Source organism: Dendropsophus ebraccatus, chromosome 12 (assembly GCF_027789765.1).
Source record: "Dendropsophus ebraccatus isolate aDenEbr1 chromosome 12, aDenEbr1.pat, whole genome shotgun sequence".
Classification (NCBI taxonomy): Eukaryota; Metazoa; Chordata; class Amphibia; order Anura; family Hylidae; genus Dendropsophus; species Dendropsophus ebraccatus.
In genome coordinates, this window is record NC_091465.1 from 1,482,932 (window position 1) to 1,506,730 (window position 23,799).

A 23,799-nucleotide genomic window follows, 5' to 3' on the forward strand; every position below is an offset into this window, starting at 1 on the left:
TGTTTCTCCCTTTTTGTTTTTCAGATATCGGTATCCTGGGGATTACGTCGGATTCCATGGACTACGTCGATGACCGGCGGTTGTTCTTTGAATTTTTTTTAATAAAATGGTCAATGAGGGGTGTGGGGGTGTTTTTATTTGAATAAAAAAAATTTTTAACTTGTGTCTTGTCTTTATTTCTTTACTTTATAGACTTAGTAGTGGAAGCCGTCTAATAGACGGAATCCATTACTAAGTTGGGGCCTAGTGTTAGCCGGTATAAAATGGCTAACACTAACCCCCCATTATTACCCCAGTACCCAATGCCACCAGGGGTACTGGGAAGAGCCGGGTGCCAGTGGTCCTGGAGCGTCAAAATTGGCGCTCCTGGACCGGGCGGCAGCAGGCTGGTAAGATTTAGGCTGGGGAGGGCCTAAACCAATGGCTCTTCCCACCCTGGTGTTACCAGGCTGCTGTCGTTTGGTTTTTAACCCGGCTGGTTATAAAAATACGGGGGACCCTATGCGTTTTTTTTAATTAATTATTTATTTATTTAAAAAAAAAACGCATAGGGTCCCCCCTATTTTTATAACCAGCCGGGTTAAAAACCAAACGACAGCAGCCTGGTAACACCAGGGTGGGAAGAGCCATTGGTTTAGGCCCTCCCCAGCCTAAATCTTACCAGCCTGCTGCCGCCCGGTGCAGGAGCGCCAATTTTGACGCTCCGGGACCACTGGCACCCGGCTCTTCCCAGTACCCCTGGTGGCATTGGGTACTGGGGTAATAATAGGGGGTTAGTGTTAGCCATTTTATACCGGCTAACACTAGGCCCCAACTTAGTAATGGATTCCGTCTATTAGACGGCTTCCACTACTAAGTCTATAAAGTAAAGAAATAAAGACAACACACAAGTTTACAAATTTTTTTATTCAAATAAAAACACCCCCACACCCCTCATTGACCATTTTATTAAAAAAAATTCAAAGAACAACCGCTGGTCATCGACGTAGTCCATGGAATCCGACGTAATCCCCAGGATACCGATATCTGAAAAACAAAAAGGGAGAAACACACAAAAAACACACAAACAGGAGCACAACACCCATCATTGTGAGCGGTGTTGTGCTCCTTACAGTATGCAGCATCTTTACAGATCGCTGCTTACAGTCTGACCCCCAAGGGGTTAAGGGAGGATGTATTGCATCCCCCTTAACCCCCGGGGGGCCAGACTGATGTCAGACTGCACCCATCCCAGCAAGGAAGGGGTTAACTGACCCCCCCTTCCTTGCTGGGAGGGGTGCAGTGCTGGGGAGGGGGTGGGGAGAGCTCTATACTCACCCCGATGTGTCCTCTTCGCTGGTCCGCAGCACAATGAAGTCACTGTACTGCGGACCGGCTCTTTATATGTGCGCTCAGCCGATCAGCCAATCAGCTGAGCGCACATATAATTCTAAATGTTTCTTCTAATAAAGCTATTGTCATAACATAATTAGAAGAAACATTTGATGTTTTCATTAAAGTAAAGTGATGATTAGTACAGAAAGCTCTATTACCGGCAATATGAATTAACGGCTTATGGAGCTTCCTGTACTAATTAATATTTAATGAATAAAACACATTTTAGTTGAAATAAATTCAGTTTCGTTGGTCAATAATTTAATTCTAACGAATCCATCATTGTGCAATTCAATATACTGTCAAAAAATAAATATATAGATAAATATACATTTATTTATATATCTATTTTTTTTAACAGTATATTTAATAGCAAAATGATGGATTCGTTAGAAATAAATTATTGATCAACGAAAGTGTCTTGATTACAAAGAAAATGTGTTTGATTAATTTAATATATTAACTATTAGAGGCATCGGCATTCGGCATCATTGCCGGCTATTTTTGAAGTACTCCGTACGGACCGCCTGTCAATCCTCGGCCGCATGTCCAGCCGCAAACAATGGTCTTGCTCATTTTTTACGGGTCCGTTTACGATAGGGCCGTAGATTCAGAGATAGTGTGCACTGTGCAGCCGTATATCCTATACTTCCAAGCATACACACGAACCACCAAAAATACCGCCGCACAATTACAGCCGCAAATACAGCAGCACTCTTACAACGTGTGAACCGAGCCTTAAATAGTAATAATGCCTCCTGCTATGCCCCATATAGTAATAATGCCTCCTTCTGTACCCCATATAGTAATAATGCCCCCTGCTGTGCCCCATATAGTAAAAATGCCTCCTGCTGTGTCCTTTATATAGTAATAATGCCCTATCTGTGCCTCCATATAGTAATAATCCCCCTTCTGTGCCCCATATAGTAATAATGCCTCCTGCTGTGTTACCCCACATTGGAAAATGTCCCCCCTGCTGTGCACTCTCAAATAGTAATAATGCCTCCTGCTATGCCCCATATAGTAATTATGCCTCCTGCTGTGCCCCATATAGTAATTATGCCTCCTGCTGTGCCCTCCATATAGTAATAATAGAAACAGATTGCTAAACTCAAGGAGACCAGCAAAACGACAACACTGCCGGCTGCTAGTGAAAGCGCTCAATGCAGTGAAGTCCTAAATGCATTGCCCCCTGGGAAACATGAATATGCAAAAGAGGAGCCCATGGAGCCTTATTAAAGAGTCTCAAAACACAGGACTAGCCAGATATCCCTCCGGAAAGGACCCAGCCAAGGGGCAGCTCCTGTTAGGAAACCACCAAAACCACCATTTTAAATTGGTAGTGCGGCGGTAAAGAATTATTCACAGAATAACACACATTACAAAGTTATACAACTTTGTAATGTATGTTATGTCTGTGAATGGCCCCCTTCCCGTGTCCCACCACCCCCACCCGTGTACCCGGAAGTGTGGTGCACTATACTCACATGTCACTTGCCGACACCCGTCTCCGATCTTTATTCAGTGACGTTTTCTTCGGCCGTCGGGCGAACAGCTCCGTCTGTTCCGAATGCCGGCCGCCCTCTGCAGCGTCATCCGATGCTCAGCCGCGATTGGCTGAGTATAACTGTGCTCAGCCAATCACGGCTGAGCACAGTTGTGACGCGACGGAGGGGGGTCGGGCGGCAGCGACTCGGCCATCTGTCTGAAGATGACGTTTGGCACAAAATGGCGGACGGCCCTTGACACGGATCAGGTAATGTATAATGCACCAACACTTCCGGGTACACAGGTGGGGGTGGGGGGACACGGGGAAGGGGGCGATTCACAGACATAACATACATTACAAAGTTGTATAACTTTGTAATGTGTGTTATTCTGTGAATAATTTTTTAGCGCCGCACTACCCCTTTAAGTGTCCCTATAAGCCAATGTAATGACAAGGGATAAACCAAGGCTAGGTAACCATCCACATACAGCTGTTTCGGGGTGTTGCCCCTCATCAGTTTGGAGCAGGATTCTGGCTAGGTGGGAGCAATGCCTAGTAGAGCCATAAGAGAAACAGATTGCTGAACTCAGGGAGACCAGCCAAACAACAACACTGCCAGCTGCTGGTGAAAGCGCTCAATGCAGTGAAGTCCTAAATGCATTGTTTCGCTTATGGCTCTACTAGGCATTGCTTCCAACAAGCCAGAATCCTGCTCCACACTGATGAGGGGCAACACCCCGAAACAGCTGTATGTGGATGGTTACCTGCCTTGGTTTATCCCTTGTCATTACATTGACTTATAGGGCCACTTAATATGGTAGTTTTGGTGGTTTCCTAACAGGAGCTGCCCCTTGGCTGGGTCCTTCCCGGAGCGATATCTGGCTAGTCCTGTGTTTTGAGACTCTTTAATGAGGCTCCATGGGCTCTTCTTTTGCATATTCATATAGTAATAATGTCTCCTACTGTGCCCTCCATATTGTAATAATGTCTCCTGCTGTGCCCTCCATATAGTAATAATGTCCCCTGCTGTGCCCTCCATATAGTAATAATGTCCCCTGCTGTGCCCCCTAAATAGTAATAATGACCCCAGTGTGCCCTCCATATAGTAATAATGCCCCCTCTTGTGTCCCTATATAGTAATAATGCCCCCTGCTGTGCCCCATATAGTGATAATGCCCCCTCGGCTATGCCCCTTTATAGTAATAATGCCCCTGTTGTACCCACCATAGTAATTAAGTTCCCCTCCAGCCTGCAATTAACCTGACCGACATCCACCCCCACACACACTACCCCACCTGACACCACACACACCACCTGATCCCCCCCCCCACACACACACACTACCCCCACCTGACCCTCATCCGCCCACAAACAAACAAACACACACACATACAACCTCACCAGATCTCCCTCCGTACAAGCATACTACACCACCTGACCCCCCTCCCCACACACACACACCCTACCTACCCCACCTGGGCCCCATCTTAACTCCCCAACACACACACATACACTACTTCACCTGATCCTCCTCTACACACATACTACACTACCCAACACCCCCCTCCCCCCCCTGAGACACATATATTACCCCACCTGGGCCCCACCTTAGCTCCCCCCCCCCCAAACACAAACACTACCTCTCCTGACCCCCTCCATACAGACATACTGCACCATTTGACACCCCCCCCCCACTCCCTCACATACATATTACCCCACCTGGGCCCCATCTTAGCTCCTTCCCAACACACACACACACTACCTCTCCTGACCCCCTCCATACACGTATACTACACCACTTGACACCCCCCCCCCCCCCCATCACATACATATTACCCCACCTGGGCCCCATCTTAGCACCCCCACCCCCTAAACACACGTTACCTCACTTGGGCAGTGATTGCCCTGAGGTGAAGAAGCATTTGCCGGGTGATGGAGTTGAAGAAGAAGCTGGCCGGGTCATTGCCTGGAGAGAGGCTGGGCTGGGCAGGAGCGTGGCTGCCCTCAGCGAGCGGTACCTGAAGAGGGCGCAGCTTCAGTGATGTCACCTGTCACTCATGCATTGGATGCGTGCGTCGCGGGCGTCCGCTGCGGCACACGCATTCAAAGCACGAGTGACGGGTGAAGTTGCGCCCTCTTTAGGTACCGCTCGCTGAGGGCAGCCAATCCGAAGTGTGGGTTAGGCCAGGGGCCAGAGGCCGCGGCTGCTGCTAATCCCGCGCTAGTGGTTGGCGGCAGCAAATGACTTTCGGGGCTAGGCAGAAGCCTAGTGACGCCCCTACTCACCATTATCCCATTAGGAGACTTGTAACCTGCTGTTATGTTGCAGAGAATGAAGTTAAGTCTTCTTGCATTTCTTCTAAGCATTTTTTAATCGCCACTTTGGTGCATTGGGGGTGGGACTAAAGCCCTAAGTACTCCGCCTCACCCACCCGCTGCCCACTCTTCTAACCTGCTTTAAATTTCCTATTAAAAAGATGATAAAATAATAATAACACTGTATTGTCTCTACAGCTGTAACGCATCCTACACAGGACAATGGTGTGAGACCGAAATGACTACAATATCATATGATACTTCAACTACAACATCTGCACCACCGGCGTCTGAGACTCCCGCCACAGCACAAAGATCGACTACGAATGAAGAAACTAGTACACTGTCCACAACCTCATCACTTCTCATGTCATCAACGGAAAGTCATGAAACCTCAACACTATCCACATCTTCAAAAACATCTACGTCTGGTGAAAAAACCTCCACATCTTCAGCAAGATCATCAACTACATCGACTGCAAGCACGTTAGTTACTGTTCCTCCAACATCCGAATACACCTCTACCACAGTGACAGAACCCACTTCATCTCCTGCATCACAGACATCTACACCCCCCTCTACCATAAGAACACAGACTTCACCTCAAGAATCCAGTACCAGTCACAGCATCTTGTCAACATCAGAACATTCATCATCTTCTAGAACAACAGAAGTGAGCACTGTCTTCACTTCTGAGCTCTCCACCACAGCAGTGACTCCAACAAGCAGTAGGGAAATGATCACTTTTTCAACAGAACCATCCACCTTCTTGTCAACTGTTCCATCCAACTCCTTACCAGTGACAACATCTCAAGTCCAAACTGGTCATCTTTCTGCTACAATATTGGAAATGACCGCTACAACTCTAGTACCAACAGGACAGACCTCTACCACGGTGACAGAACCCAGTTCGTCACTTGCATCACAAACATCTTCACCCCTCTTTACCATAAGAACAGAGACTTTACCAACTCAAGAATCCAGTACCAGTCACAGCATCCTGTCAACATCAGAACATACATCATCTTTTAGAACAACAGAAGTGAGCACTGTCTTCACTTCTGAGCTCTCCACCACAGCAGTGACTCCAACAAGCAGTAAGGGACCCAACACTTTTTCAACAGAACCATCCACCTTCTTGTCAACTGTTCCATCCACCTTCTTACCCGTGACAACATCTCAAGTGCAAACTGGTCATCTTTCTGCTACAACATCGGAAATCACAGCTACAACTCTAGTACCAACAGGACAGAACTCTACAACAGTGACGGATCATACTTCATCACTTGCATCACAATCATCTACACCCCTCTCTACCATAAGAACAGAGACTTTACCAACTCAAGAATCCAGTACCAGTCACAGCATCCTGTCAACATCAGAACATACATCATCTTCTGGAACAACAGAAGTGAGCACTGTCCTCACTTCTGAGCTCTCCACCACAGCAGTGACTCCAACAAGCAGTAAGGGACCCAACACTTTTTCAACAGAACCATTCACCTTCTTTTCAACTGTTCCATCCACCTTCTTACCCGTGACAACATCTCAAGCCCAAACTGGACCTCTTTCTGCTACAATATCGGAAATGACCACTACAACTCTAGTACCAACAGGACAGACCTCTACCACAGTGACAGAACCCAGTTCGTCACTGGCATCACAAACATCTACACCCCCCTTTACCATAAGAACAGAGACTTTACCAACTCAAGAATCCAGTACCAGTCACAGCATCCTGTCAACATCAGAACATACATCATCTTCTAGAACAACAGAAGTGAGCACTGTCTTCACTTCTGAGCTCTCCACCACAGCAGTGACTCCAACAAGTAGTAAGGAAACAATCACTTTTTCAACAGAACCATCAACTTTCTTGTCAACTGTTCCATCCACCTCCTTACCAGTGACAACATCTCACTTCCAAACTGGTCATCTTTCTGCTACAACATCGGAAATCACAGCTACAACCCTAACGCTAACAGGAACGTCTGAAAGTATCTTGTCCTCAACCAGGTCAGTTTCATCACCTCTAAGTTCTGAATACACCTCTACCAAATTGACAGAACCTACTTTGTCACTCGCACCACAGACATCTACACCCCTCTCTACCATAAGAACACAGACTTTACCAACTCAAGAATCCAGTACCAGTCACAGCATCCTGTCAACATCAGAACATACATCATCTTCTGGAACAACAGAAGTGAGCACTGTCTTCACTTCTGAGCTCTCCACCACAGCAGTGACTCCAACAAGCAGTAAGGAAACAATCACTTTTTCAACAGAACCATCCACCTTCTTGTCAACTGTTCCATCCACCTTCTTACCCGTGACAACATCTCAAGTGCAAACTGGTCATCTTTCTGCTGCAACATCGGAAATCACAGCTACAACTCTAGTACCAACAGGACAGAACTCTACAACAGTGACGGATCATACTTCATCACTTGCATCACAATCATCTACACCCCTCTCTACCATAAGAACACAGACTTCACCAACTCAAGAATCCAGTACCAGTCACAGCATCCTGTCAACATCAGAACATACATCATCTTCTGGAACAACAGAAGTGAGCACTGTCCTCACTTCTGAGCTCTCCACCACAGCAGTGACTCCAACAAGCAGTAAGGGACCCAACACTTTTTCAACAGAACCATCCACCTTCTTGTCGACTGTTCCATCCACCTTCTTACCCGTGACAACATCTCAAGCCCAATCTGGACATCTTTCTGCTACAATATCGGAAATGACCGCTACAACTCTAGTACCAACAGGACAGACCTCTACCACAGTGACAGAACCCAGTTCGTCACTTGCATCACAAACATCTACACCCCTCTTTACCATAAGAACAGAGACTTTACCAACTCAAGAATCCAGTACCAGTCACAGCATCCTGTCAACATCAGAACATACATCATCTTCTAGAACAACAGAAGTGAGCACTGTCTTCACTTCTGAGCTCTCCACCACAGCAGTGACTCCAACAAGCAGTAAGGAAACAATCACTTTTTCAACAGAAACATCAACTTTCTTGTCAACTGTTTCATCCACGTCCTTACCCGTGACAACATCTCAAGTCCAAACGGGTCATCTTTCTTCCACAACATCTGAAATCACAGCTACAACCCTAACGCCAACAGAAACATCTGAAAGTATCTTGTCCTCAACCAGGTCAGTTTCATCACCTTTAAGTTCTGAATACACCTCTACCACAGTGACAGAACCCACTTTGTCACTTGCATCACAATCATCTACACCCCCCTCTACCATAAGAACACAGACTACACCTCAAGAACCCAGTACCAGTCACAGCATCTTGTCAACATCAGAACATACATCATCTTCTAGAACTACAGAAGTGAGCACTGTCTTCACTTCTGAGCTCTCCACCACAGCAGTGACTCCAACAAGCAGTAAGGGACCCAACACTTTTTCAACAGAACCATCCACCTTCTTGTCAACTGTTCCATCCACCTTCTTACCCGTGACAACATCTCAAGTCCAAACTGGTCATCTTTCTGCTACAATATCGGAAATCACAGCTACAACCCTAACGCCAACAGGAACGTCTGAAAGTATCTCTTCCTCAACCAGGTCAGTTTCATCACCTCTAAGTTCTGAATACACCTCTACCACATTGACAGAACCTACTTCGTCACTCGCATCACAGACATCTATACCCCTCTCTACCATAAGAACACAGACTTTACCAACTCAAGAATCCAGTACCAGTCACAGCATCCTGTCAACATCAGAACATACATCATCTTCTGGAACAACAGAAGTGAGCACTGTCTTCACTTCTGAGCTCTCCACCACAGCAGTGACTCCAACAAGCAGTAAGGGACCCAACACTTTTTCAACAGAACCATCCACCTTCTTGTCAACTGTTCCATCCAACTCCTTACCAGTGACAACATCTCAAGTCCAAACTGGTCATCTTTCTGCTACAATATCGGAAATCACAGCTACAACACGAGTACCAACAGGAACGTCTGAAAGTATCTCTTCCTCAACCAGGTCAGTTTCATCACCTCTAAGTTCTGAATACACCTCTACCACATTGACAGAACCTACTTCGTCACTCGCATCACAGACATCTATACCCCTCTCTACCATAAGAACACAGACTTTACCAACTCAAGAATCCAGTACCAGTCACAGCATCCTGTCAACATCAGAACATACATCATCTTCTGGAACAACAGAAGTGAGCACTGTCTTCACTTCTGAGCTCTCCACCACAGCAGTGACTCCAACAAGCAGTAAGGGACCCAACACTTTTTCGACAGAACCATCCACCTTCTTGTCAACTGTTCCATCCAACTCCTTACCAGTGACAACATCTCAAGCCCAAACTGGACATCTTTCTGCTACAATATCGGAAATGACCGCTACAACTCTAGTACCAACAGGACAGACCTCTACCACAGTGACAGAACCCAGTTCATCACTGGCATCACAAACATCTACACCCCTCTCTACCATAAGAACAGAGACTTTACCAACTCAAGAATCCAGTACCAGTCACAGCATCCTGTCAACATCAGAACATACATCATCTTCTGGAACAACAGAAGTGAGCACTGTCTTCACTTCTGAGCTCTCCACCACAGCAGTGACTCCAACAAGCAGTAAGGGACCCAACACTTTTTCAACAGAACCATCCACCTTCTTGTCAACTGTTCCATCCAACTCCTTACCAGTGACAACATCTCAAGTCCAAACTGGTCATCTTTCTGCTACAATATCGGAAATCACAGCTACAACACGAGTACCAACAGGAACGTCTGAAAGTATCTTGTCCTCAACCAGGTCAGTTTCATCACCTCTAAGTTCTGAATACACCTCTACCACAGTGACAGAACCCACTTCGTCACTTGCATCACAGACATCTACACCCCTCTCTACCATAAGAACACAGACTTCACCTCAAGAACCCAGTACCAGTCACAGCATCTTGTCAACATCAGAACGTACATCATCTTCTGGAACAACAGAAGTGAGCACTGTCTTCACTTCTGAGCTCTCCACCACAGCAGTGACTCCAACAAGCAGTAAGGGACCCAACACTTTTTCAACAGAACCATCCACCTTCTTGTCAACTGTTCCATCCAACTCCTTACCAGTGACAACATCTCAAGCCCAAACTGGACATCTTTCTGCTACAATATCGGAAATGACCGCTACAACTCTAGTACCAACAGGACAGACCTCTACCACAGTGACAGAACCCAGTTCGTCACTGGCATCACAAACATCTACACCCCTCTTTACCATAAGAACAGAGACTTTACCAACTCAAGAATCCAGTACCAGTCACAGCATCCTGTCAACATCAGAACATACATCATCTTCTAGAACAACAGAAGTGAGCACTGTCCTCACTTCTGAGCTCTCCACCACAGCAGTGACTCCAACAAGCAGTAAGGGACCCAACACTTTTTCAACAGAACCATTCACCTTCTTTTCAACTGTTCCATCCACCTTCTTACCCGTGACAACATCTCAAGCCCAAACTGGACATCTTTCTGCTACAATATCGGAAATCACAGCTACAACCCTAACACCAACAGGAACGTCTGAAAGTATCTTGTCCTCAACCAGGTCAGTTTCATCACCTCTAAGTTCTGAATACACCTCTACCACAGTGACAGAACCCACTTTGTCACTTGCATCACAGACATCTATACCCCTCTCTACCATAAGAACACAGACTACACCTCAAGAACCCAGTACCAGTCACAGCATCTTGTCAACATCAGAACATACATCATCTTCTGGAACAACAGAAGTGAGCACTGTCTTCACTTCTGAGCTCTCCACCACAGCAGTGACTCCAACAAGCAGTAAGGTACCCAACACTTTTTCAACAGAACCATCAACTTTCTTGTCAACTGTTCCATCCACCTTCTTACCCGTGACAACATCTCAGGTCCAAACTGGACATCTTTCTGCTGCAACATCGGAAATGACCGCTACAACTCTAGTACCAACAGGACAGACCTCTACCACAGTGACAGAACCCAGTTCGTCACTGGCATCACAAACATCTACACCCCTCTCTACCATAAGAACAGAGACTTTACCAACTCAAGAATCCAGTACCAGTCACAGCATCCTGTCAACATCAGAACATACATCATCTTCTGGAACAACAGAAGTGAGCACTGTCTTCACTTCTGAGCTCTCCACCACAGCAGTGACTCCAACAAGCAGTAAGGGACCCAACACTTTTTCAACAGAACCATCCACCTTCTTGTCAACTGTTCCATCCAACTCCTTATCAGTGACAACATCTCAAGTCCAAACTGGTCATCTTTCTGCTACAATATCGGAAATCACAGCTACAACCCTAACACCAACAGGAACGTCTGAAAGTATCTTGTCCTCAACCAGGTCAGTTTCATCACCTCTAAGTTCTGAATACACCTCTACCACAGTGACAGAACCCACTTCATCACTTGCATCACAGACATCTACACCCCTCTCTACCATAAGAACACAGACTTCACCTCAAGAATCCAGTACCAGTCACAGCATCCTGTCAACATCAGAACGTACATCATCTTCTGGAACAACAGAAGTGAGCACTGTCTTCACTTCTGAGCTCTCCACCACAGCAGTGACTCCAACAAGCAGTAAGGGACCCAACACTTTTTCAACAGAACCATCCACCTTCTTGTCAACTGTTCCATCCACCTTCTTACCCGTGACAACATCTCAAGTGCAAACTGGTCATCTTTCTGCTGCAACATCGGAAATCACAGCTACAACTCTTGTACCAACGGGACAGAACTCTACAACAGTGACGGATCATACTTCATCACTTGCATCACAATCATCTACACCCCCCTCTACCATAAGAACAGAGACTTTACCAACTCAAGAATCCAGTACCAGTCACAGCATCCTGTCAACATCAGAACATACATCATCTTCTGGAACAACAGAAGTGAGCACTGTCTTCACTTCTGAGCTCTCCACCACAGCAGTGACTCCAACAAGCAGTAGGGAAACAATCACTTTTTCAACAGAACCATCAACTTTCTTGTCAACTGTTCGATCCACCTCCTTACCCGTGACAACATCTCACTTCCAAACTGGTCATCTTTCTGCTACAACATCGGAAATCACAGCTACAACCCTAACGCCAACAGGAACGTCTGAAAGTATCTTGTCCTCAACCAGGTCAGTTTCATCACCTCTAAGTTCTGAATACACCTCTACCACATTGACAGAACCTACTTCGTCACTCGCATCACAGACATCTATACCCCTCTCTACCATAAGAACACAGACTTTACCAACTCAAGAATCCAGTACCAGTCACAGCATCCTGTCAACATCAGAACATACATCATCTTCTGGAACAACAGAAGTGAACACTGTCCTTACTTCTGAGCTCTCCAGCACAGCAGTGACTCCAACAAGCAGTAAGGGACCCAACACTTTTTCAACAGAACCATCCACCTTCTTGTCGACTGTTCCATCCACCTTCTTACCCGTGACAACATCTCAAGCCCAAACTGGACATCTTTCTGCTACAATATCGGAAATGACCGCTACAACTCTAGTACCAACAGGACAGACCTCTACCACAGTGACAGAACCCAGTTCGTCACTGGCATCACAAACATCTACACCCCTCTTTACCATAAGAACAGAGACTTTACCAACTCAAGAATCCAGTACCAGTCACAGCATCCTGTCAACATCAGAACATACATCATCTTCTAGAACAACAGAAGTGAGCACTGTCTTCACTTCTGAGCTCTCCACCACAGCAGTGACTCCAACAAGCAGTAAGGAAACAATCACTTTTTCAACAGAAACATCAACTTTCTTGTCAACTGTTTTATCCACGTCCTTACCAGTGACAACATCTCAAGTCCAAACTGGTCATCTTTCTGCTACAAGATCTGAAATCACAGCTACAACCCTAACGCCAACAGAAACGTCTGAAAGTATCTTGTCCTCAACCAGGTCAGTTTCATCACCTTTAAGTTCTGAATACACCTCTACCACAGTGACAGAACCCAGTTCGTCACTTGCATCACAAACATCTACACCCCTCTTTACCATAAGAACAGAGACTTTACCAACTCAAGAACCCAGTACCAGTCACAGCATCCTGTCAACATCAGAACATACATCATCTTCTGGAACAACAGAAGTGAGCACTGTCTTCACTTCTGAGCTCTCCACCACAGCAGTGACTCCAACAAGCAGTAAGGGACCCAACACTTTTTCAACAGAACCATCCACCTTCTTGTCAACTGTTCCATCCACCTTCTTACCCGTGACAACATCTCAAGTCCAAACTGGTCATCTTTCTGCTACAATATCTGAAATCACAGCTACAACACGAGTACCAACAGGAACGTCTGAAAGTATCTTGTCCTCAACCAGGTCAGTTTCATCACCTCTAAGTTCTGAATACACCTCTACCACAGTGACAGAACCCACTTCGTCACTTGCATCACAGACATCTACACCCCCCTCTACCATAAGAACACAGACTTCACCTCAAGAATCCAGTACCAGTCACAGCATCCTGTCAACATCAGAACATACATCATCTTCTGGAACAACAGAAGTGAACACTGTCCTCACTTCTGAGCTCTCCACCACAGCAGTGACTCCAACAAGCAGTAAGGTACCCAACACTTTTTCAACAGAACCATCAACTTTCTTGTCAACTGTTCCATCCAACTCCTTACCAGTGACAACATCTCAGGTCCAAACTGGACATCTTTCTGCTACAACATCGGAAATGACCGCTACAACTCTAGTACCAACAGGACAGACCTCTACCACAGTGACAGAACCCAGTTCGTCACTGGCATCACAAACATCTACACCCCTCTCTAATATAAGAACAGAGACTTTACCAACTCAAGAATCCAGTACCAGTCACAGCATCCTGTCAACATCAGAACATACATCATCTTCTAGAACAACAGAAGTGAGCACTGTCTTCACTTCTGAGCTCTCCACCACAGCAGTGACTCCAACAAGCAGTAAGGAAACAATCACTTTTTCAACAGAACCATCAACTTTCTTGTCAACTGTTCCATCCACCTCCTTACCAGTGACAACATCTCAAGTCCAAACTGGTCATCTTTCTGCTACAACATCTGAAATCACAGCTACAACCCTATCGCCAACAGAAACGTCTGAAAGTATCTTGTCCTCAACCAGGTCAGTTTCATCCCCTCTAAGTTCTGAATACACCTCTACCACAGTGACAGAACCCACTTTGTCACTTGCATCACAATCATCTACACCCCCCTCTACCATAAGAACACAGACTACACCTCAAGAACCCAGTACCAGTCACAGCATCTTGTCAACATCAGAACATACATCATCTTCTAGAACTACAGAAGTGAACACTGTCTTCACTTCTGAGCTCTCCACCACAGCAGTGACTCCAACAAGCAGTAAGGGACCCAACACTTTTTCAACAGAACCATCCACCTTCTTGTCAACTGTTCCATCCAACTCCTTACCAGTGACAACATCTCAAGTCCAAACTGGTCATCTTTCTGCTACAATATCGGAAATCACAGCTACAACCCTAACACCAACAGGAACGTCTGAAAGTATCTTGTCCTCAACCAGGTCAGTTTCATCACCTCTAAGTTCTGAATACACCTCTACCACAGTGACAGAACCCACTTCGTCACTTGCATCACAGACATCTACACCCCTCTCTACCATAAGAACACAGACTTCACCTCAAGAATCCAGTACCAGTCACAGCATCCTGTCAACATCAGAACATACATCATCTTCTAGAACAACAGAAGTGAGCACTGTCTTCACTTCTGAGCTCTCCACCACAGCAGTGACTCCAACAAGCAGTAAGGAAACAATCACTTTTTCAACAGAACCATCAACTTTCTTGTCAACTGTTCCATCCACCTCCTTACCAGTGACAACATCTCAAGTCCAAACTGGTCATCTTTCTGCTACAACATCTGAAATCACAGCTACAACCCTATCGCCAACAGAAACGTCTGAAAGTATCTTGTCCTCAACCAGGTCAGTTTCATCACCTCTAAGTTCTGAATACACCTCTACCACAGTGACAGAACCCACTTCGTCACTTGCATCACAGACATCTACACCCCTCTCTACCATAAGAACACAGACTTCACCTCAAGAATCCAGTACCAGTCACAGCATCCTGTCAACATCAGAACATACATCATCTTCTGGAACAACAGAAGTGAACACTGTCCTTACTTCTGAGCTCTCCACCACAGCAGTGACTCCAACAAGCAGTAAGGGACCCAACACTTTTTCAACAGAACCATCCACCTTCTTGTCGACTGTTCCATCCACCTTCTTACCCGTGACAACATCTCAAGCCCAAACTGGACATCTTTCTGCTACAATATCGGAAATGACCGCTACAACTCTAGTACCAACAGGACAGACCTCTACCACAGTGACAGAACCCAGTTCGTCACTGGCATCACAAACATCTACACCCCTCTTTACCATAAGAACAGAGACTTTACCAACTCAAGAATCCAGTACCAGTCACAGCATCCTGTCAACATCAGAACATACATCATCTTCTAGAACAACAGAAGTGAGCACTGTCTTCACTTCTGAGCTCTCCACCACAGCAGTGACTCCAACAAGCAGTAAGGAAACAATCACTTTTTCAACAGAAACATCAACTTTCTTGTCAACTGTTTTATCCACGTCCTTACCAGTGACAACATCTCAAGTCCAAACTGGTCATCTTTCTGCTACAAGATCTGAAATCACAGCTACAACCCTAACGCCAACAGAAACATCTGAAAGTATCTTGTCCTCAACCAGGTCAGTTTCATCACCTTTAAGTTCTGAATACACCTCTACCACATTGACAGAACCTACTTCGTCACTTGCATTACAATCATCTACACCCCCCTCTACCATAAGAACACAGACTTCACCTCAAGAATCCAGTACCAGTCACAGCATCCTGTCAACATCAGAACATACATCATCTTCTAGAACAACAGAAGTGAGCACTGTCTTCACTTCTGAGCTCTCCACCACAGCAGTGACTCCAACAAGCAGTAAGGGACCCAACACTTTTTCAACAGAACCATCCACCTTCTTGTCAACTGTTCCATCCACCTTCTTACCCGTGACAACATCTCAAGTCCAAACTGGTCATCTTTCTGCTACAATATCTGAAATCACAGCTACAACACGAGTACCAACAGGAACGTCTGACAGTATCTTGTCCTCAACCAGGTCAGTTTCATCACCTCTAAGTTCTGAATACACCTCTACCACAGTGACAGAACCCACTTCGTCACTTGCATCACAGAGATCTACACCCCCCTCTACCATAAGAACACAGACTTCACCTCAAGAATCCAGTACCAGTCACAGCATCTTGTCAACATCAGAACGTACATCATCTTCTGGAACAACAGAAGTGAACACTGTCCTCACTTCTGAGCTCTCCACCACAGCAGTGACTCCAACAAGCAGTAAGGTACCCAACACTTTTTCAACAGAACCATCAACTTTCTTGTCAACTGTTCCATCCACCTTCTTACCCGTGACAACATCTCAGGTCCAAACTGGACATCTTTCTGCTACAACATCGGAAATGACCGCTACAACTCTAGTACCAACAGGACAGACCTCTACCACAGTGACAGAACCCAGTTCGTCACTGGCATCACAAACATCTACACCCCTCTCTAATATAAGAACAGAGACTTTACCAACTCAAGAATCCAGTACCAGTCACAGCATCCTGTCAACATCAGAACATACATCATCTTCTGGAACAACAGAAGTGAGCACTGTCTTCACTTCTGAGCTCTCCACCACAGCAGTGACTCCAACAAGCAGTAGGGAAACAATCACTTTTTCAACAGAACCATCAACTTTCTTGTCAACTGTTCGATCCACCTCCTTACCCGTGACAACATCTCACTTCCAAACTGGTCATCTTTCTGCTACAACATCGGAAATCACAGCTACAACCCTAACGCCAACAGGAACGTCTGAAAGTATCTTGTCCTCAACCAGGTCAGTTTCATCACCTCTAACTTCTGAATACACCTCTACCACAGTGACAGAACCCACTTCATCACTTGCATCACAATCATCTACACCCCTCTCTACCATAAGAACACAGACTACACCTCAAGAATCCAGTACCAGTCACAGCATCCTGTCAACATCAGAACATACATCATCTTCTAGAACAACAGAAGTGAGCACTGTCTTCACTTCTGAGCTCTCCACCACAGCAGTGACTCCAACAAGCAGTAAGGAAACAATCACTTTTTCAACAGAACCATCAACTTTCTTGTCAACTGTTCCATCCACCTCCTTACCAGTGACAACATCTCAAGTCCAAACTGGTCATCTTTCTGCTACAACATCTGAAATCACAGCTACAACCCTATCGCCAACAGAAACGTCTGAAAGTATCTTGTCCTCAACCAGGTCAGTTTCATCCCCTCTAAGTTCTGAATACACCTCTACCACAGTGACAGAACCCACTTTGTCACTTGCATCACAATCATCTACACCCCCCTCTACCATAAGAACACAGACTACACCTCAAGAACCCAGTACCAGTCACAGCATCTTGTCAACATCAGAACATACATCATCTTCTAGAACTACAGAAGTGAGCACTGTCTTCACTTCTGAGCTCTCCACCACAGCAGTGACTCCAACAAGCAGTAAGGGACCCAACACTTTTTCAACAGAACCATCCACCTTCTTGTCAACTGTTCCATCCAACTCCTTACCAGTGACAACATCTCAAGTCCAAACTGGTCATCTTTCTGCTACAATATCGGAAATCACAGCTACAACACGAGTACCAACAGGAACGTCTGAAAGTATCTTGTCCTCAACCAGGTCAGTTTCATCACCTCTAAGTTCTGAATACACCTCTACCACAGTGACAGAACCCACTTCGTCACTTGCATCACAGACATCTACACCCCTCTCTACCATAAGAACACAGACTTCACCTCAAGAATCCAGTACCAGTCACAGCATCCTGTCAACATCAGAACATACATCATCTTCTGGAACAACAGAAGTGAGCACTGTCTTCACTTCTGAGCTCTCCACCACAGCAGTGACTCCAACAAGCAGTAAGGGACCCAACACTTTTTCAACAGAACCATCCACCTTCTTGTCAACTGTTCCATCCAACTCCTTACCAGTGACAACATCTCAAGCCCAAACTGGACATCTTTCTGCTACAATATCGGAAATGACCGCTACAACTCTAGTACCAACGGGACAGAACTCTACAACAGTGACGGATCATACTTCATCACTTGCATCACAATCATCTACACCCCTCTTTACCATAAGAACACAGACTTTACCAACTCAAGAACCCAGTACCAGTCACAGCATCCTGTCAACATCAGAACATACATCATCTTCTGGAACAACAGAAGTGAGCACTGTCTTCACTTCTGAGCTCTCCACCACAGCAGTGACTCCAACAAGCAGTAGGGAAACAATCACTTTTTCAACAGAACCATCAACTTTCTTGTCAACTGTTCGATCCACCTTATTACCCGTGACAACATCTCACTTCCAAACTGGTCATCTTTCTGCTACAACATCGGAAATCACAGCTACAACCCTAACGCCAACAGGAACGTCTGAAAGTATCTTGTCCTCAACCAGGTCAGTTTCATCACCTCTAAGTTCTGAATACACCTCTACCACATTGACAGAACCTACTTCGTCACTCGCATCAGAGACATCTATACCCCTCTCTACCATAAGAACACAGACTTTACCAACTCAAGAATCCAGTACCAGTCACAGCATCCTGTCAACATCAGAACATACATCATCTTCTGGAACAACAGAAGTGAGCACTGTCTTCACTTCTGAGCTCTCCACCACAGCAGTGACTCCAACAAGCAGTAAGGGACCCAACACTTTTTCAACAGAACCATCCACCTTCTTGTCGACTGTTCCATCCACCTTCTTACCCGTGACAACATCTCAAGCCCAAACTGGACATCTTTCTGCTACAATATCGGAAATGACCGCTACAACTCTAGTACCAACAGGACAGACCTCTACCACAGTGACAGAACCCAATTCGTCACTGGCATCACAAACATCTACACCCCTCTTTACCATAAGAACAGAGACTTTACCAACTCAAGAATCCAGTACCAGTCACAGCATCCTGTCAACATCAGAACATACATCATCTTCTGGAACAACAGAAGTGAGCACTGTCTTCACTTCTGAGCTCTCCACCACAGCAGTGACTCCAACAAGCAGTAGGGAAACAATCACTTTTTCAACAGAACCATCAACTTTCTTGTCAACTGTTCGATCCACCTCCTTACCCGTGACAACATCTCACTTCCAAACTGGTCATCTTTCTGCTACAACATCGGAAATCACAGCTACAACCCTAACGCCAACAGGAACGTCTGAAAGTATCTTGTCCTCAACCAGGTCAGTTTCATCACCTCTAACTTCTGAATACACCTCTACCACAGTGACAGAACCCACTTCATCACTTGCATCACAATCATCTACACCCCTCTCTACCATAAGAACACAGACTACACCTCAAGAACCCAGTACCAGTCACAGCATCCTGTCAACATCAGAACATACATCATCTTCTAGAACAACAGAAGTGAGCACTGTCTTCACTTCTGAGCTCTTCACCACAGCAGTGACTCCAACAAGCAGTAAGGAAACAATCACTTTTTCAACAGAACCATCAACTTTCTTGTCAACTGTTCCATCCACCTCCTTACCAGTGACAACATCTCAAGTCCAAACTGGTCATCTTTCTGCTACAACATCTGAAATCACAGCTACAACCCTATCGCCAACAGAAACGTCTGAAAGTATCTTGTCCTCAACCAGGTCAGTTTCATCCCCTCTAAGTTCTGAATACACCTCTACCACAGTGACAGAACCCACTTCGTCACTTGCATCACAATCATCTACACCCCCCTCTACCATAAGAACACAGACTACACCTCAAGAACCCAGTACCAGTCACAGCATCTTGTCAACATCAGAACATACATCATCTTCTAGAACTACAGAAGTGAGCACTGTCTTCACTTCTGAGCTCTCCACCACAGCAGTGACTCCAACAAGCAGTAAGGGACCCAACACTTTTTCAACAGAACCATCCACCTTCTTGTCAACTGTTCCATCCAACTCCTTACCAGTGACAACATCTCAAGTCCAAACTGGTCATCTTTCTGCTACAATATCGGAAATCACAGCTACAACACGAGTACCAACAGGAACGTCTGAAAGTATCTTGTCCTCAACCAGGTCAGTTTCATCACCTCTAAGTTCTGAATACACCTCTACCACAGTGACAGAACCCACTTCGTCACTTGCATCACAGACATCTACACCCCTCTCTACCATAAGAACACAGACTTCACCTCAAGAATCCAGTACCAGTCACAGCATCCTGTCAACTTTAGAACATACATCATCTTCTGGAACAACAGAAGTGAGCACTGTCTTCACTTCTGAGCTCTCCACCACAGCAGTGACTCCAACAAGCAGTAAGGGACCCAACACTTTTTCAACAGAACCATCCACCTTCTTGTCAACTGTTCCATCCAACTCCTTACCAGTGACAACATCTCAAGCCCAAACTGGACATCTTTCTGCTACAATATCGGAAATGACCGCTACAACTCTAGTACCAACGGGACAGAACTCTACAACAGTGACGGATCATACTTCATCACTTGCATCACAATCATCTACACCCCTCTTTACCATAAGAACACAGACTTTACCAACTCAAGAACCCAGTACCAGTCACAGCATCCTGTCAACATCAGAACATACATCATCTTCTGGAACAACAGAAGTGAGCACTGTCTTCACTTCTGAGCTCTCCACCACAGCAGTGACTCCAACAAGCAGTAGGGAAACAATCACTTTTTCAACAGAACCATCAACTTTCTTGTCAACTGTTCGATCCACCTCATTACCCGTGACAACATCTCACTTCCAAACTGGTCATCTTTCTGCTACAACATCGGAAATCACAGCTACAACCCTAACGCCAACAGGAACGTCTGAAAGTATCTTGTCCTCAACCAGGTCAGTTTCATCACCTCTAAGTTCTGAATACACCTCTACCACATTGACAGAACCTACTTCGTCACTCGCATCAGAGACATCTATACCCCTCTCTACCATAAGAACACAGACTTTACCAACTCAAGAATCCAGTACCAGTCACAGCATCCTGTCAACATCAGAACATACATCATCTTCTGGAACAACAGAAGTGAGCACTGTCTTCACTTCTGAGCTCTCCACCACAGCAGTGACTCCAACAAGCAGTAAGGGACCCAACACTTTTTCAACAGAACCATCCACCTTCTTGTCGACTGTTCCATCCACCTTCTTACCCGTGACAACATCTCAAGCCCAAACTGGACATCTTTCTGCTACAATATCGGAAATGACCGCTACAACTCTAGTACCAACAGGACAGACCTCTACCACAGTGACAGAACCCAATTCGTCACTGGCATCACAAACATCTACACCCCTCTTTACCATAAGAACAGAGACTTTACCAACTCAAGAATCCAGTACCAGTCACAGCATCCTGTCAACATCAGAACATACATCATCTTCTAGAACAACAGAAGTGAGCACTGTCTTCACTTCTGAGCTCTCCACCACAGCAGTGACTCCAACAAGCAGTAAGGTACCCAACACTTTTTCAACAGAACCATCAACTTTCTTGTCAACTGTTCCATCCACCTTCTTACCCGTGACAACATCTCAGGTCCAAACTGGACATCTTTCTGCTACAACATCGGAAATGACCGCTACAACTCTAGTACCAACAGGACAGACCTCTACCACAGTGACAGAACCCAGTTCGTCACTGGCATCACAAACATCTACACCCCTCTCTAATATAAGAACAGAGACTTTACCAACTCAAGAATCCAGTACCAGTCACAGCATCCTGTCAACATCAGAACATACATCATCTTCTGGAACAACAGAAGTGAGCACTGTCTTCACTTCTGAGCTCTCCACCACAGCAGTGACTCCAACAAGCAGTAAGGAAACAATCACTTTTTCAACAGAACCATCCACCTTCTTGTCAACTGTTCCATCCACCTCCTTACCAGTGACAACATCTCAAGCCCAAACTGGACATCTTTCTGCTCCAACATCGGAAATCCCAACTACAACCCTAACGCTAACAGGAACGTCTGAAAACACTATCTCTCCTCAGGTGAATAACACTGTGTCATCAACTAAAAAGATGGAGACAACATCTGCAAGTGGAATATTAACGGTTTCAGAACCAAGAACTGACGTAACACAATTGTTTTCAACTCTAAAGCCGCTACTGACTACCACCACCATGAAAACATCCCCCTCCTCAGCGTACAGCAGCCAGAAAACCACCGCTATTGTGACATCGACTGGAGTGAAAACCACAACGTCCATGTCATCTACTCAGACCCCTCATACCACTCCCAGACCGTGTGCAGGGTCCGATAACCAGCAGTGCGTCTATGTCAATGGAACCTGTTCCTGTAACTGCAATAAATATCTCATAGGAAACGACTGCGAATACGGAAAGAACGAGACATCTGCAGTGCTCAGTAAGTCACCTTGTGTGTCCATCTGGTGTATTCCAGGGTCTTCATTCCATACGGTGCTTGTTGTATATATGATATATGACTATTATAAGCGCGCCGACATAGTACTGGTCATTTACAGACGATACAGAGAAATTCCCTGGGATATACGTACCACAGACCAGGAGACTGCTACAGTCATAAATATACGTTACTTGTTGTTTTAAATCAGTACCAGATATTTGTAATTTACTTCTATTTTAATCTCCAGTCTTCCAGTACTTATCAGCTGCTGTATGTCCTGCAGGAAGTGGTGTATTCTCTCCAGTCTGACACAGTGCTCTCTGCTGCCACCTCTGTCCATGTCAGGAACTGTCCAGAGCAGGAGAGGTTTTCTATGGGGATTTGCTGCTGCTCTGGACAGTTCCTGACATGAGAGCACTATGTCAGACTGAAGAGAATACACACCTTCCTGCAGGACATACTGCAGCTGATAAGTACTGGAAGACTTGTGATTTTGTAATAGAAGTAAATTACAAATCTCTGGCACTTTCTGACACCAGTTGATTTGGAAGAGAAAGATTTTTGCTTTACACACCTTTTAATGGCCTTTCCGTATTGTTCAGGTAACACAAACATAACATAAGATGATGTGTTACCTTCTTCTTTCTCCATCTTCTTCCTACAAACTTACAACAGGAAAATGGCTGGTGGAAGGAGGTAGCAGAAGGATTAAAGGGGTATGCTGAGCAGGAGGGAGCCAGAGCATATGCAGCAATGAGCAGTACCCATCACCCCAGCCGCACTGCACAGTGGGGGACGCTAACAAACGGACTGGAAGCGGCGTACGCCAGGGAGAGGAAGAAGATTCAGCGCTTCTCCCCGGCATACTTCCTGCCGTAGCCCCTGCTTGCCTGATGGATGGGTAGGGGAGGCTTGGGGTGGGGGGATTTCGTGGCAAGGCGGGGG

At 45.6% G+C, this 23,799-nt stretch overlaps 1 protein-coding gene across 1 annotated transcript in view; it reads left to right on the forward strand.

Moving 5' to 3' along the window:
* The window catches only part of LOC138769904 (serine-rich adhesin for platelets-like), a 79,010-nt gene that overhangs the window by 20,468 nt on the left and 34,743 nt on the right, over positions 1-23,799 (forward strand). The window contains exon 6 of the mRNA XM_069948638.1: positions 5,378-22,854. Coding sequence (XP_069804739.1) covers positions 5,378-22,854 — 17,477 coding nt within the window. The remainder of the gene's footprint in view (positions 1-5,377; positions 22,855-23,799) is intronic.